Source organism: Eschrichtius robustus, chromosome 3, assembly GCF_028021215.1.
Source record: "Eschrichtius robustus isolate mEscRob2 chromosome 3, mEscRob2.pri, whole genome shotgun sequence".
In the NCBI taxonomy this organism is placed as follows: domain Eukaryota; kingdom Metazoa; phylum Chordata; class Mammalia; order Artiodactyla; family Eschrichtiidae; genus Eschrichtius; species Eschrichtius robustus.
The window spans coordinates 22766166-22780965 of NC_090826.1; the positions used below are offsets into that span (position 1 = coordinate 22766166).

Sequence of the window (14800 nt, forward strand, 5' to 3'; positions counted from 1 at the left end):
AGAGCTGTTGGTAGTGTTTTAAAGTAGTGTGAGCGTCATGCTTCCAAAGTCAAGAGATCACCTCCTAAAGACAGAGCCTGTTTACTTTCACTATCTGAATATTCCAACTGGTGGAAATACATGAGCTTTGTTGTTTTCCTGGTCTTCCAGTAGCCTGTCATTATTGCTAGATGCTATGTACCCATTCTTGAGTGTGGGTTTCCTCACAGCCCTGGTCTAGATCTCAGACGGGGTGAGGCACATGCAAGCCACTGGTATGTACACAAGCAGTTGCAATGAATCATTCCTCAGGCTGAGTTGGCAGTAGCCATCTAATCTTTCTGTTCATTCATTAAATAAACATTTGTAAGTACCATCTATGTGCCAGGCTTTGTGCTAGGCACTGGCAGTACAGAGATGAAGGCTCAGTCCATGCACCCAAGGGATTCATTTCTCCAGAGGTTGTCTGGAGTTAAGAACTATATTTCAATATAATAATTGGTTTCCTTTGTAATGCTATGTATTTTATTTCATGCATTGATAAACATTGTTCCGAGTGTTGGTCCGTAGGTTTCAGAAGGCTACCAAGGGTACAAAATGGTTAAGCCTTTCTCTAGTGAGAAACTGAAACAAATCATCATATTGGGGTAAGTGCAGTGATAGAGCTATTGGCTGGGAGAAGAGAGAACAAGGGGTCAAGCATCTAACCCAGTTTGGAGGCAGGGGTCAGCAAATATGGGAGTACTTCCTGGAGAAGATACATACCTAACGATTTAGGAGAGACCATTTTTGGCTACTTTTTTTGCATTCCATTTTCAAGTAGTTGGACTTACTTATACAAGAGGGGAACAAAATCCTAAGTCTCTCGTTGCTTCTGTCTCCAGAGCTAGGCAGAGTCAGCAGCTCAGGCAGTCTCTTCTGAGAGCACCGCACTGGCGAAAGCCCAGTCATGTGTCAGTTTCTCTGAGCTTCCATCAGATGAATCCAGGGCAGGACTGGAGTTTAGCTGGTAGAAGGTAAATGTCCCAAACCTTCCTGTCATGTGGTTTCCCCAAAGGCCTCAGAGTCAACTGTTCAGCTGTCTTGCCTTGGCCATGTCCCTGTCTGACCCCCGCCTTCCTGTTCTCTTCCCCTTTTCAATTTCCAGGTTCCATCCCTGCCCCCCTCCCCAAATTAAAACAAAACAAAACTCCCTGGCATTCCGAAGTAAAAAAGGTACAATAGATTTGAATATTTAAGATTTAAAGCTACTTCATGTGAAGTTTCTTTCATGCTTCTGTCCATATTTGGGAAGGAGGACCAGAGTTAATCCAAATACCTTGGAAATTAATATTCAGTTTAGGTGGTCTGAGACACCCTTTAGTGGTGGCATTTTAATCCATTTCATGAAAGCATTAAAGGTAAGTCCGTATGGTGGGAAGTACTGGTAACACTTGATGATAAAGATAGTAAAATCAAGCATGAAGTATGGAACTACTAGTTCATTGAGTTATAATTGGTCCACCACTATCAAGGAGGTAGCAAGGACAAAGAAAAGGTTGAATTCTCAGAATAGGTATGAGGTTGTGATTCACTTTGGGTAATACTCCTGAGGAAATAGTCCTCTCTGAGACAAAAAATCAGATTCTAGGCTAGCCCCTGCATTTTCAGTCAACTTAACCTAGTACAATTGATCACAGATGCCTCACACCTTGGATGCCTCCTCCCTGGGACATTCTTGTGTAGTCTGTAATGTACTACAATAACAACCAAGGTTGTTGCACTAAACAAGGGATCGGTTCTGCTAGATTGGAACTCTCTGCCCCTGGAATTTCTCTTCTTAGCCTTAATTCAGTCATTTCTAGGTTTCCTTCCCAATCCTGGAACACCTTTCTTAGTCCTGAGCTATGCAATTTCACTTCCCCTAGAAGGTTCTACTTTCCTTGAACATCCTTATCGTACTCCTGCTTCTCTAGCCCTTGCTTTGGGGAACCAAATGTGACTTAGTTCCCAAATTCTGCCATGTTAGTAACTCTACCTTTCTGCTATGCCAGTAACTCAACTCTTGAGACAATCATTTCTTCCCAAGGAACCCCCAAGACCCAAACCTCAGCATACATCCATAGACTGTAGTCTTCACTGCCTAGAACAGCCTTCTTAACTTCATCCATTACCTGAATTGAAGCACCTTTGAGATGTGCTTGTAAGTTCCCCAGAACACACAGATTCTAAAACCTATCTTTTACACCTGATTGATTCTCTACCTATGGTCCATGGCCCAGGCTAAGACATGCCTGTTTCCTGGATAAATTATTTCAGCCCAGTATGATTCCTACTACCTCTTCTGTTATTTCTTATGAGCCTCCCAACCTGAAGACTCCTGGTGCTCTCTCAACCTAAAGTAGGCCACACCCTACTTTGAAATTGCCTCTGGGTTCTCCTCCTGCATCTATGGTTTCCAATTCTGTACCTTTACTAGTATTTGGCTTATAATATGGTATATATGGGTTGATTTCTCTAGTTTGAGAACAAGAGCGGACATTATTATTGGATCACATATAAAGGAAAATGTGAGGCTGGGTAATGACCCAGAAGGAAAGATGCGTTCCTCATTGGGCTTTGTAGGAGCTTCTGTAAGAGGTGGTGTGGGGGATGTTACCTGCATTTCAAAGCATAAGGGTTTTTTTTTAAATTAATTAATTAATTTAGGCTGCACTGGGTCTTTGATGCGGCACATGGGCTTCTCTAGTTGTGGTACATGGGATCTTAGTTCCCCGACCAGGGGTCGAACCCGGGCCCCCTGCATTGGGAGCACGGAGTCTTAACCACTGGACCACCAGGGAAGTCCTGTCAAAGTATAAGTTTTTTTAAAAAAAACTTCTCTGCTGTTTTCTCTAAAGAAATCTATGTATTGTAGAGCAAATTGGAAGCCCACAGCTCTGATTCAGCCTTAAGATTTACTTTGTTTGGCCCACATTTTAGTTTTATTTTAACTTTTTATTGAAGTATAAATGCATACAGGAAAGTGCACAGATCACTGTACAATTTGATAAACTGAACATACCCATGAAATCAGCTTTCAGATAAAGGAAAAAAAAAAAAAAAGTCACCAGCACCTCACCCAGACAGGGTAACCTCTATCTAGCTCTCTAACATCATATCTTAGTTTTACCTATTTTGAACTCTTTAGGGACTGGCTTTTTTTCTCTCAACATTACGTTGTAAGATTCACCCATAATGTTGTGTGAAGTGTAGTTGATTGCTTCCCATTGCTGTGTAGAGACTGTTATTATTTACTATGCCACAGCTGATCTATTCTAATAATGGGCACTTGGGTAGCTTCCGGTTTGGGGCTATTATAAATAATGCCTCTGAACATTTTTTTTTTTTTTTTGGGCCACGCCGTGCAGCTTGCGGGATCTTAGTTCCCCGACCGGGGGTTGAACCTGGGCCCCCGGCAGTGAAAACACCAAACCCTAACCACTGGACCGCCAGGGAATGCCCACCTCTGAACATTCTTGTACATGTCTTTTGACAAACATATATATACATTATGCCTACGACAGTTCACATGAAAAATTCAAGATAAAGTTTTTCTTAAAACAAAAACCCCCCACAAAGCCCAGAAGATCTGACAACACTGGGTCCACATTTCCTCACAGCAACACCTGACTGGAACTGAGGCCTGTCTTAGATGGGCCATGGCTTCTTCACGTACTGTCACTCCCTATTACAAACCCAGATCTACTTATTTTTGGTAGCTTATTTTTTTCATTCAATAATCTCAAGCACACTCTTCCCCCCAGATAACTGCAAAGCTTATTACCTCATTTCCTTCAAGTCTCTATCCACATGTTACCTTATCAGAGAGGACCTCCCTGACCACTCACCCTATGAAAAGTGGCAACTTCCTCCTGCACTATGCTTCCTATTTTCCTTTACCCTGCTTTATTTTTCTTTCTTTTACTTATCACCTGACATACATGTATTTTTTTCTCCCCCAAGTAGAATCGAAGCTCCGTGAGAGCAGGGACCATTCTCGTCTCTTAGTCACTGCTGTTTCTACAGTCCCTGGAACAGTGCCTGGCATGTAGCAGAAACTGGATAGATATTTGATGCATGAATAATAATAAGAACAATAATAACCAATACTTATTGAAGGGTAACTATGTACCAAGCATTTTTCTAAGCACTTTACATATGTTAATCCATTTGATCCTCAGGACAATCCTATGTGGTGAATAGCATTATTTACTTCATTTTACAATGAGGAAACTAACATTTATATTCTACTCTAAACAATAGATACATTTGAAACGTTGTATACTGATCAAATTTATTAAACAGAGTCTTTAAATGTACTAGAGAAGCTTAATACCTAAAAGGAAACTTTCAACAAACCATTTTATTATGATGATGTTTTGCTGATAACATGTTTAGTCGCTCCTTAGGTTGTTTTGTTTACAGTCCAGTTCACCATCTCTCCACAGTACTGCAGAGGGAGTGGTGGAGGGAGGGAACTTCCAGTTACCCGAGAAAGGATTTTAGAACCCAGATCATCTGTCCTGTCCATCAGTCACAGGAAGTACTGATTTATCACTTTGTTAAAAGTGGTCTTGTCTTGTTTGAAATGACGTTGATGTCAGGGTCCCTGGTTAGAACTCCTTCATTTGTTTGCTAAGCTCCTACTGTGCAGAGCCCAACCCCATGTGCTTTGTTACACAGGGAACCTATTCCATAGAACATTGAAAATATTGTAAAACCTTTGCCCACTGAGCAAAAAGATATTCCCCTGCTCCAGGAACAAAAATGGAACCACTATGCCTCAGAAATGCTAAGTTAACATTTCCATGACTGAGACATTCTGGTTAGCCTTTCTGAGCAAACTGGACAGGGCTTCTCATATTCTTGCCTCTCATTTTCTGTAGCTGCCACCCAAGGACCAAAAGGGAAGGATTTATCTATAAAATATTGTCACAAATAGTTTAGATGCACATTCACTGGTTTAACTATTTTTTCTTGGCACAGACTTAAAATTGAACCAGTGCTTTCTGGGGCTCCCTGGCTTCATTTCCCCTTGGCACTATCTCCAGAAATCTTGTTTACACTCCATTTTTTTTCTCTCTGGCCTATTGTCTTAGATTGAGACTGTAAGCTGTTTCCTAGCACAGTGCTGCTCAGACTTTTAGATCCCATGGATCAATAAAAGAGATTAAAAAAAAAAAAAAAGGTCTTAGGACCCAACATGGGGTTCTCTACATTATATTTTACCAAATAAGGATATTTTTTAAAATGGCTAATTTTTACTGGCATCATTTAGGAAGAAAGGGCATTTTCCCATCAAAAAGTTAGGAGGGAAATAATCTCAGAATAAAGAACAGTCTTCTGCATTGAGTAAGTTTAGCTTTATGAAAAGCTCATTACATTATCATTACCTTTCTTATTTCTTGGGGGACTGGTGAAAATTTCAGCTTTCACCTCTAGACTCTGAGTTGAAACTTCAAGGCTCCTTTCCTGCTGGCTTTTCCTTGGTTCTTGTTCTTTTCTGCCCTTGACGACATCTCCAACAGGGTCCCTTGTATATACACAGCTGCGGATTCCTAGTGTCCTTAGGCCACCTGGCCCAGCTGTAGGTCTTTTCTTCCTTTAGCTTTGTTCTCACGTTGCTCTTTTCAAAACTCCATTCAGCAAGTCATAAAACACACCTGCAAGTTAAAAGCCAACCATCAATTTATCTTGGGATTTCCACAGTGCCTTTCCTTTAACATTCAATTAAGCTAGTTAAATCTGCACATTTGACTTTTTAACCCCACCAGGTTTTCATTAATAAAATGGGGATTGACATTACTATGGAGAGTTTTGAAAATGAATGAGATAAATTAATTCAACAAACATTTACTTAGAGTTGGATTATAAAGATTAATAATAAAAAAGTTCTTTGTCCTCTAAGCAGTCATAGATTTATTAAAGAGGCAATATATAAGCTGAGAGTTGGTTCTCTTAATCTGGGGTCGATGGGACGGATGGGCTCGGGGAAGGGAGTGCTTAATGAGATTGTAGGCAAAAATTTGGGTGTATGTTCCTTTTTCTGAGAAGTTTCATTATTCTCATTAGATTTTCAACTGAGTCCAAGACTTCTAAAAGGAAAATACTGATGTAAACATAGTTTTGTTTTTTTTTTAATAAATTTATTTTTGGCTGTGTTGGGTCTTCGTTGCTGCATGTGGGCTTTCTCTAGTTGCAGCAAGCAGGGGCTACTCTTCGTTGTGGTGCGCAGGCTTCTCACTCTGGTGGCTTCTCTTGTTGCGGAGCACGGGCTCTAGGCACGCAGCTTTCAGTAGTTGTGGCGCATGGGTATAGTTTAGTTGCTCCGTGGCATGTGGGATCTTGCCGGACCAGGGCTCGAACCCATGTCCCCTGCACTGGCAGGCGGATTCTTAACCACTGCGCCACCTGGGAAGCCCAAACAGATAGTTTTAATACACTAAGTTACCATAAGGAAATGTGACCAATATTATGGGTGAACAAAGAATAGAACATCTTCTTTCTGCTCAAGGGAAAAAATATGGCTTCATTGATCAGGGTCTCGAAGGACAGATAGGAATTGGGGAGGGGAAATGGCAAGGACATTTGAGGCAGAAAGAACTGCATGTGCAAAGTCATGGGTTCCAGAACAAAATGTGTATTTGAGAAAAATGCAATGTGGCTGGAGCATTGAGTGCATGGTGAGAAATATACAGGGCTAGGGAGTGACAAGCTTTGAAAACTGTGTGGACTACAGAGAACCAGCAGAAATCTTTAAAAATAGGTTTTTACACTGTCAGTTGTGTGAAGTATATAAACATTTCTCAAAGGAGTTCCCTTCCATTCCTGCCTTACTAAAGGAGTGACTTGGGCAGCGAGGTCTGCTGTTCCTGAAGGCTGGAAAAGTTTGAGAACCAGAGCTCTAGGGCCCAGCCCAGGCCATAGCAAAATTCTGAAGAGTATGTAAAATCTGTCCTCCTTTCCTGCTTCTTTTCACTCTCTTATCCCCACTGCCCCCTTCATATATCCAGGAGGATCTCCTTGGTTTCTACCTTCCAGAGGTCTAAAATGGTTGAACTAGAAGGAACCTCAGAAGTTATTTTGGTCCAACTTCCCTATTTTACAGTCTTGGAAATAGACTCTGAGTAGGAAGTGATTTCCTCTCCGTGTCTCCCCTTCCATCTCTAGTTTGGTGCTGGGCCTGTTGCTCTCCTCCTTCTCTTCTTCGTTTTGTTTTGCTTGGCTGCGTCGCTAACCAGGGATCAAACCTGTGCCCCCCACAGTGGAATGGAAACGTGGAGTCTTAACCACTGGACGGCCAGGGAAGTCCCATCCTCCTTGTCTTCTGAGGAAATCCCAGGGACTCCTTTGGCTTCAACTAACATCCCCATACCAGAGACTCCAAGATTTGTATTTCCAGCTTGATTTTACTCTCTAAGCCCCAAACCTTTTAATTGTCTACAGAACATTCCTATCTGATGTTTTATGTTCTTCTGAAACCCAACATGTCCAAAGATAAATTGATGATCACAAAATCTCCTCTAGGATTCCCCACATTAGAAAATGGCACCTCACCCACCGAATTGCTCAAATCAAACTACTAGATATTATGTTGATATCTCCTCCTTTAATGCCCTCCCCACAATCCAATCAATCACTAAGACCTCTCATTTTGCCTCCTAAAATGTCCATTTTGTCCACTTCACTCTGTCTTCATCATCACTATATTAGACCATTATCTTTTGCTTGGACTTGCGGCAATATTCTTCTAACTCCTAATCTACTCTTTTCTCCCTGAATCTACTTCCCACACTGCAATCAGAGTGAACCTAAAACATAAATCTGAGAATGCTATGCTTCTATTAACCCTATACTAACTGGTCATCATTTGTAGCTAACAAGTAAAGGCCCTATTTTTCTCTTTTCTGCCCAATTCTTGAGTCTCATCTGGTGCCACCCTCTCTCTCATTATGCACCAGTCACGTTGGCCTTTTTTTCAGTTCTTCACCAGTACCAAGATCCTTCCCCGCCTGGGGCCTTTGCACATATTGTCTCTCACATCCCTTCCCTCCTTGTCTGGTCAATTTCTGGTCATCTTTCAGGTTCTAGCTGAAGCTCAGGACTTCAGGGAAAACTTCTTGGTCCTCTGACTAAGTGAGGTCCGTCTGTGCTTTCTCATTGCACTCTAACAACTGTGAGTGAATAACTATTTTAAAAAAAAATTAATTAATTAATTAATTTTTGGCTGCATTGGGTCTTCATTGCTGTGTGCCAGCTTTCTCTAGTTGCAGCGAGCGGGGGCTACTCTTCATTGCGGTGTGCGGACGTATTGCAGTGGATTCTCTTGTTGTCGAGCACGGGCTCTAGGTGCACAGGCTTCAGTAGTTGTGGCACGTGGGCTCAGTAGTTGTGGCACACGGGCTTAGTTGCTCCGTGGCATGTGGGATCTTCCCGGACTAGGGCTCAAACCCGTGTCCCCTTCCCCTGCATTGGCAGGCAGAGTCTTAACCATTGTGCCACCAGGGAAGCCCAGAAGTGAACTCTTTAAGACTTTCTCTCCAGCACATTGCCTGGCCTTCAATAAATACTTGTTAGAAGAGGGATTGAGTGCTTTATGCACCTAGTGGCAGAGGTGAAACTAGAACCCAAACTCATTTCTGATACAGTATTCTTTTCTCAAACCATGAGGGGTCTGCCGCCTAAGATGATATCCCACACTCCAGACTTCCTCTTCCTCTTCCCAGTGATTAAATGTATCAGTCTTGTGTGTTCTGTTCAGGGGCCTATTAAAGACAATCTGGTGAACTAATCCAGGTTTAGAGACTACCCTTCCCCCAGGATGTCTGCGTTTTAACTGGGAAATCCTGTAGGACAGAAAGTAATCCCAAAGGAACTAATCATAATTTCAGGCACTATAAAAATATTATTGGAAGGAGGGAATTTTCACTATCATCCCTTAATGGGATTATAGGAAAGAAGTTTACAATGTATCAGATTTACTTTAATGTTTGTGTTTTTTGATTTTTGTTTTTTTGAACTTTATCTTTGCAGCAAACCTGTTAGGTAGATTTTATTATCCCCTTTATCAAATGAGGGAATCTCTGAAAGGTTTAGTAATTTACCTAATGTCCCCAATCTGTTGGGGAGGCCAGTGTTTAGTCACTCCCCCTCCCCGATTATGACTACTGGTCTAATCCTCTTTTTACCATACCACTGCTGCCTTCAAGGGTAAGTGTAGGCAACTGCTTACAGTTTACACATAAATCTGGGCCATGGGGTTAACCGGTTAACTTATATTAAAAAAAAAAAAAAAAAAAAAAAAAGGATTACTGTGTTTCTTCTCTTCCCTTGGTGGAATCTATGCTCTGAACCTGGACTCTGCCAGAAGTCTGTCCCATTTGGTGCCTGACCTTATTCATTCCAACCATAAATGTGATTATGGGCAGAAAAAATGCGTTGAGCACTTTAAGCAAAATTATGATGCAAAGTCCAAGATGCTGTGTTATCATTTATTTTACTACTGAGTCCACGCAAGCCTCCTGTATCCAGGGAGGGGATGGTATCAGGTTGACACTTGAGTGCATTATTTATCTGTTTACTACTATTTGCAATAACAAAAGCTATTAGGAGATGGACTGTCCTGGGATCAAATATCCCTGCAGGAGTCAGGTTTGCCTCTGATTAAAAATGCTTCTGCCCATCCATCCTTTAGATCTCCTCAGGATTCTGGTTCCTGAATACAGGATTTCTCTTGGGGGTGGAGGGACACTATTATGTTCCTCTCAGTGTCAGGCAAACCTTAACTATTTAATAGCTTTGTGACCTTGGGCACATGACTTAACCTCTCTGTTTCCTCAGTTATAAAACGGATTGACTGACAGCTACTTTGAAGATGCTGAAAGCCTTTAATGTTTGAAAGCACCTAACAACAAAGCCTAGTCTACAGCAGGTATTCAAATAGCATTTATTTCCTTTCTTCCCCAGGTAAGGACTCGTTGAAAGAACACGTAAAATTTTGTGTGGATGTGTGAAGTGTGTTTTTCTTGGAAATAAAGTCCACAGTTTAACAGATTATCATGGGGGCCAGCGACATCCCTAAAAAAGAATTGCAGATTCTCCTCCCTGCAACGCCAAAGGGTGAATCTCTTTCTCAGGGGACCGGATGTTTTCTGGATATTTTTGTTCTCTGGGCCCTCTTTCTGTAGCTTGCTAACAGAGGAGGATAACCAGGTGAGGGGGTGTCTTTCTCAGGGCAGGGCCCCCTTTAACTTTCCCTGGGGGCTCTGTGACTCCTGTTCGTGTTCCCCCCCATATGGGGGTGGGGTGCCATCTGCAACTGGGAAGCAGGTTTATTTTAAGGCCTCTCAGCCTTCGGGGTTCGCTTCTTCACTTAAAAACCAGCTTTTGTGGGTTCCCCCAAGCTAGAGCTACTCCCTTCCCTCCAGCTGTTAGTCAAAACCTCGTGGTGCGACCCTGGCCGACCCACCCTCCTAGGCCCCAATCCCAAGGCGGTGGGGGCGGGGAGGCGCGCGCGCCGCTTCCGCTCCTCCAGCCCACCAGAGGGCGCTGCGGCCCCACCTCTGCCTTCCCGGAGTGCTTCGCGCCGGGCCCCTTCAGCGTGGGTGAGCGAATGTGAGAGTCAGCGTCGCGCCGTGCGCGCCGTCCGCCTCCGCTGCTCGGCGCCCTTATTTCGGCTGCGAGGGGCGGGCGCGCGCGTAAAGGCATAGAGACGGGCGTTGAGCTCTTGGGCTAGAGCGTCGCCGAGTCGGAGCCGGAGCCCGAGCCGCGCGCTGTGTCTCCGCTGCGTCCGCCGAGGCCCCCGAGTGTCAGGGACAAAAGCCGCCGCCGCGCCGCCTGCTCCCGTCGCCGGGGCTCATCCGCTGCCGCCGCCACCCTGAGGAGAGTCCGCCGCCGTCGCCACCCGTGAGGATCCGAGAGCCATGTCGGCCAGCAGCCTCTTGGAGCAGGTACAGGCCCGGCCCGCATGCCTCGGCCATTGTGTGAGGCGAGAGGGAGCCCGACTAGGCCCGGGCCCGCCGCCCCAGGTCGGGCCGAGCCGAGGCGGCGCCTTCAGCGGGCCTCATTTTGAGGCTCTCAGGCCGGCCGCGCCCAGCGCCTCGCCCTCGGCCCGCTCTCCCCGCTCCTCACTGGGCCTCGGAGACCGCCGGCCGCGCCGCGTCCCCTCCTCTCGGCGGGCCTCGTTTTTCTCTTGTTTCCTTCCCCTTCTTTGAAGCCCTGGTCCCCTCGCGTTGTTTGTGGCGCGGCCCCCTCTTCCCCCTGGGCCCCGCCAGCGTCGCGCTTCCCCCGCCTCCCATCTTCAGCCTCCTCCTCACCCCATTCCTGACGCCTCTTCTTAGGCCTGCGCCTTTATTCCCTTATCGGTTCCGGCTTTAATTTGTCTCTCCTTTTCCGTTTTTTCTTCGGACGATGTGCTGCTCGGCGACGTTTCCTTCCCCCGCAGAGACCAAAAGGTCAAGGAAACAAAGGTGAGCCTAGCTCCGCCGGTGGCCCCGGGCGGGCGGGGGACTCCGCGTGGGGGGGGGCGGGGTCTCCGGGAAGCGCCCCGGGGAGAGGACCTTTCGGAAGCCGCTCAGTTTGCAGGTGCCTCACAGTTAAGTATTTGACCCTTTCGGTGTGTTCCTGCAGCTGGCGAACAGCTTTTTAGTGAACAAGGAGTAATTCATTAGGGGTGGGGGTGGATTCGGTTTTGAAATGTCCCAGGTCCTTAGTTTCCTGTAGGTCTTAGAAGGCCTTTGTTTTTCATCCTCGTGGATCACACTCTGGAAGTGCTCACATGTGATGGGGGAGGGGAAGCGGGAGGGAATAGAAATCTAGAGGAGCCAATAAAATGACCTTTTTAGATCAACTTGCTCTGGGTGGAGGGAGACATTTTTACGAATGTTCCTCAGCATTCACTCTCATCTTTATCCTTTCGAAACCCAAACTTATTTGCTCTGTGTAGTACGGTTTTTCTCTGGTTAGGAGGTATTTGATTAATTTGGGAGGTGGATTGTACGATTGAGACACTCCTTCCTAATTTGAATTTTTTTTCCTTTAGTACAAAATGGATCTGTACATCAAAAGGATGGATTAAATGATGATGATTTTGAACCTTACTTGAGTCCACAGGCAAGGCCCGTGAGTAGTTAACCATTTTCGTGCTTGATCAGAGGATGCAGTATACCATTATTCTTTCTCTGCTCTATCAATAAATCTCATTTTCAGGGGATGACTTTCTTAATATCAGTCAGTATGTTATAAAACCATTTGCTACAAATGTCATAGGCTGTTAAGGTTCTTATCTGTGTTGTGAGCAAACATACTATTCTCTGAGGCTAGTACTGATAACATTTTACAGTGTACTAACAGCAACACTTGTTTGAGTAGTTCTTCCTCCTTAGCAAGAATATAACAGTGCAAAACTTAAGAATACTTTACGGTGTTAAATATTTTCATCCCCAAAACATTTTTCTTTTAGGAAAATTGGATTCATATGTGATGGGAAAAACTAACAAAATCACCTGAACTTTATTCAGTGCTGCAGAACTGAGTATCTTCGTTTTGTCTAGTCACTAGTTAGTGGGTTCTTAGGTTATCAGAACTATTTTGGAGCTGGGTACTCTTTCAAGTTGAGCTCTATCTACATCTGTAAAGAGTAATTTTGTATATATCTGGCTTCTTAGGGGAGCTGTAGAATTTACAAAACGGAGTTGAAGGAAGATAAAATACTGTTGAGAACAGAGATCAAGAATGATGGAATTCCAGTTTTTGCAATGTAATCTGTCTTCTTATGTGAAGATTAGTTGCATGTAGGTCCATATATGAACATGAACTGTGCACAGAGACTTCTTTGATTCAGCAGTTCTTTTGTGTTACTATCTTGGATCCCAAAGACAGTCACAAAGTTGTAGCTAATAAGTATAACTCACCAGACTAATAAACCAAAAGGAAAATTGACAATAACTCATCCAGAATATCCTAAAAGATGAAAAAGTTTGTGGAACATTTATATAAATTCTGAACAGATGGTGTATGATATACATAACAGTCTTGAATAACCTGACATCAGTGCGTGCGCATGTTTGGGCCTAATGCTTACATAAAACTTTTTGATCCCTTGTGTAGAATTTTCTACATTGAAAGTGTAGAAACCACTTAAGCAAGTGATTGGAAAAAAGTTTTTGCAGAAGACAACCAGTTAATCAGGAAAAGTAGGGAAGGAAGTAGAGGAATGAACTATTAATGGGTTCTTGCTCTTGAGGTAGTTTGCTTACATAATCATTATAACAAGGAGAGTGGGAGCATTTGGAAACATAATTCTAGGTAGTTCTTGTGAAACATTGTGTAATTCAGATTTTTGAGCTCAGGGGCATGTGGGAACCTGCCAGTTCAGGTGTAGGCATTCAGCTTTATAGTGGCATAACCTGTGATATTAAGTGTGTTTGTATTTTATTTGTTAAGTAAGCTAAAGCTTAAATATTTTTGAAAAATTTGGGGGGGAAATAAAAATTTTGGTTGAATAGACATAATCTGAGACTCTGTCGTTTGTCAAGGCTATTTCATCTACTTTTTAACCAGTTTTTTTTTTTAAATTTTTGAATTTTATTTACTTTTTTATACAGCAGGTTCGTATTAGTTTAACCAGTTTTTCATGACCTTATATTGGAATAATTCTTCAGGCTTAATCTATTAAGGGTGGACTGAATTTCTTATTCATAATGGATTTGGGGCTGTTAAAATTATAACAGTCTTCGAAAAATAGACTTCTCTTAAACTTGAGGGTATATGTGAAAGACTTAGGTTTTTAAAAGAAAATTTAGAATTGGCAGAGAGAAGCACCACCGTTTATCAAACTATATTAGTTGAAATATTTAATCTTCAGGAGATGTGTTTTAGTGGCTAGGGAGAAGTACTATTGGCTTTGGTAATGCAAACTTAAGGCCTGACATAGTTATGGTCATCCAAGTGTCTTAAGAACAAAACTTCCTATTGACTAGTTAGTGGATTCTTAGATACCAGAGCTGTTTTGAAGTTAAAGTAGTCTATTTTTGAGTTGAGCTGAGTCTATATCTATAGAAACCAATTCTATGTATCTCTGGCTTCTCATTTAAGGGAGTACTTGGTGAGTTATAGGATTTATAAAAAAGAACTGTCAGCATAAATGAAAGTAAGAATGTTTCTGCAATGTAATCTATCTTCTAATGTGAAGATTAGTTGCGTATAACTTTATTTCTGGTTGTCATTCTGAAGGATGATTCCTTTTTTAAAGATATGGATTGTACTGTGTCTTTAGAATTATATTCCTGTTTTTAATGAAAAAGTTAGGTGTGCATTTTAGCTTACGGCCTTAACTTTTATAGGTGAAGCAAAACAGGTAGCAACATTTTTTTTTGGTTTTGAATCCTCTGGAAGTCACTGTGCATTTTCTTTCCAGGTTATAATTAAATAGTGGCATCTCTTGATGTTCCCAGATGGTTTGCCAGGAGGCTTTACTATAAACCAGGTGTACTGAACCTTGATTTTTGGTTTATGGTTGAGGAATGGCTGCACAGATTTTTGGGATAGAACTTGAAATGTCCAGTTATTTTTGTTTTATCTATCATATAGTAAGTTTTAATAGGAAACTCTTGTGAATGCTTTTTCTTTCTGCCAATATTCCCACTCTTTCAGTCCAGAGATAGTGGTTTTAATGAAGGCATCATCTCAGTACATCTATAGAGGAAGACTTAAACTTAGTGAGATGATGGGTTTTCCCTTTTCTGAATTGTAGCACCAAAAGGTAAGGCTGGTATTCACTGTATGTCAGTTTAATTTTAAA

General features: G+C 42.7%; 1 protein-coding gene across 1 annotated transcript in view; it reads left to right on the forward strand.

The window, feature by feature from the left end:
* The first annotated feature begins 10966 nt into the window (after positions 1-10966).
* YTHDF2 (YTH N6-methyladenosine RNA binding protein F2) overlaps positions 10967-14800 on the forward strand; it is a 31387-nt gene continuing 27553 nt past the window's right edge. The window contains 5 exon segments of the mRNA XM_068539308.1: positions 10967-11052; positions 11054-11146; positions 11148-11189; positions 11191-11468; positions 12041-12120. Coding sequence (XP_068395409.1) covers positions 10967-11052; positions 11054-11146; positions 11148-11189; positions 11191-11468; positions 12041-12120 — 579 coding nt within the window.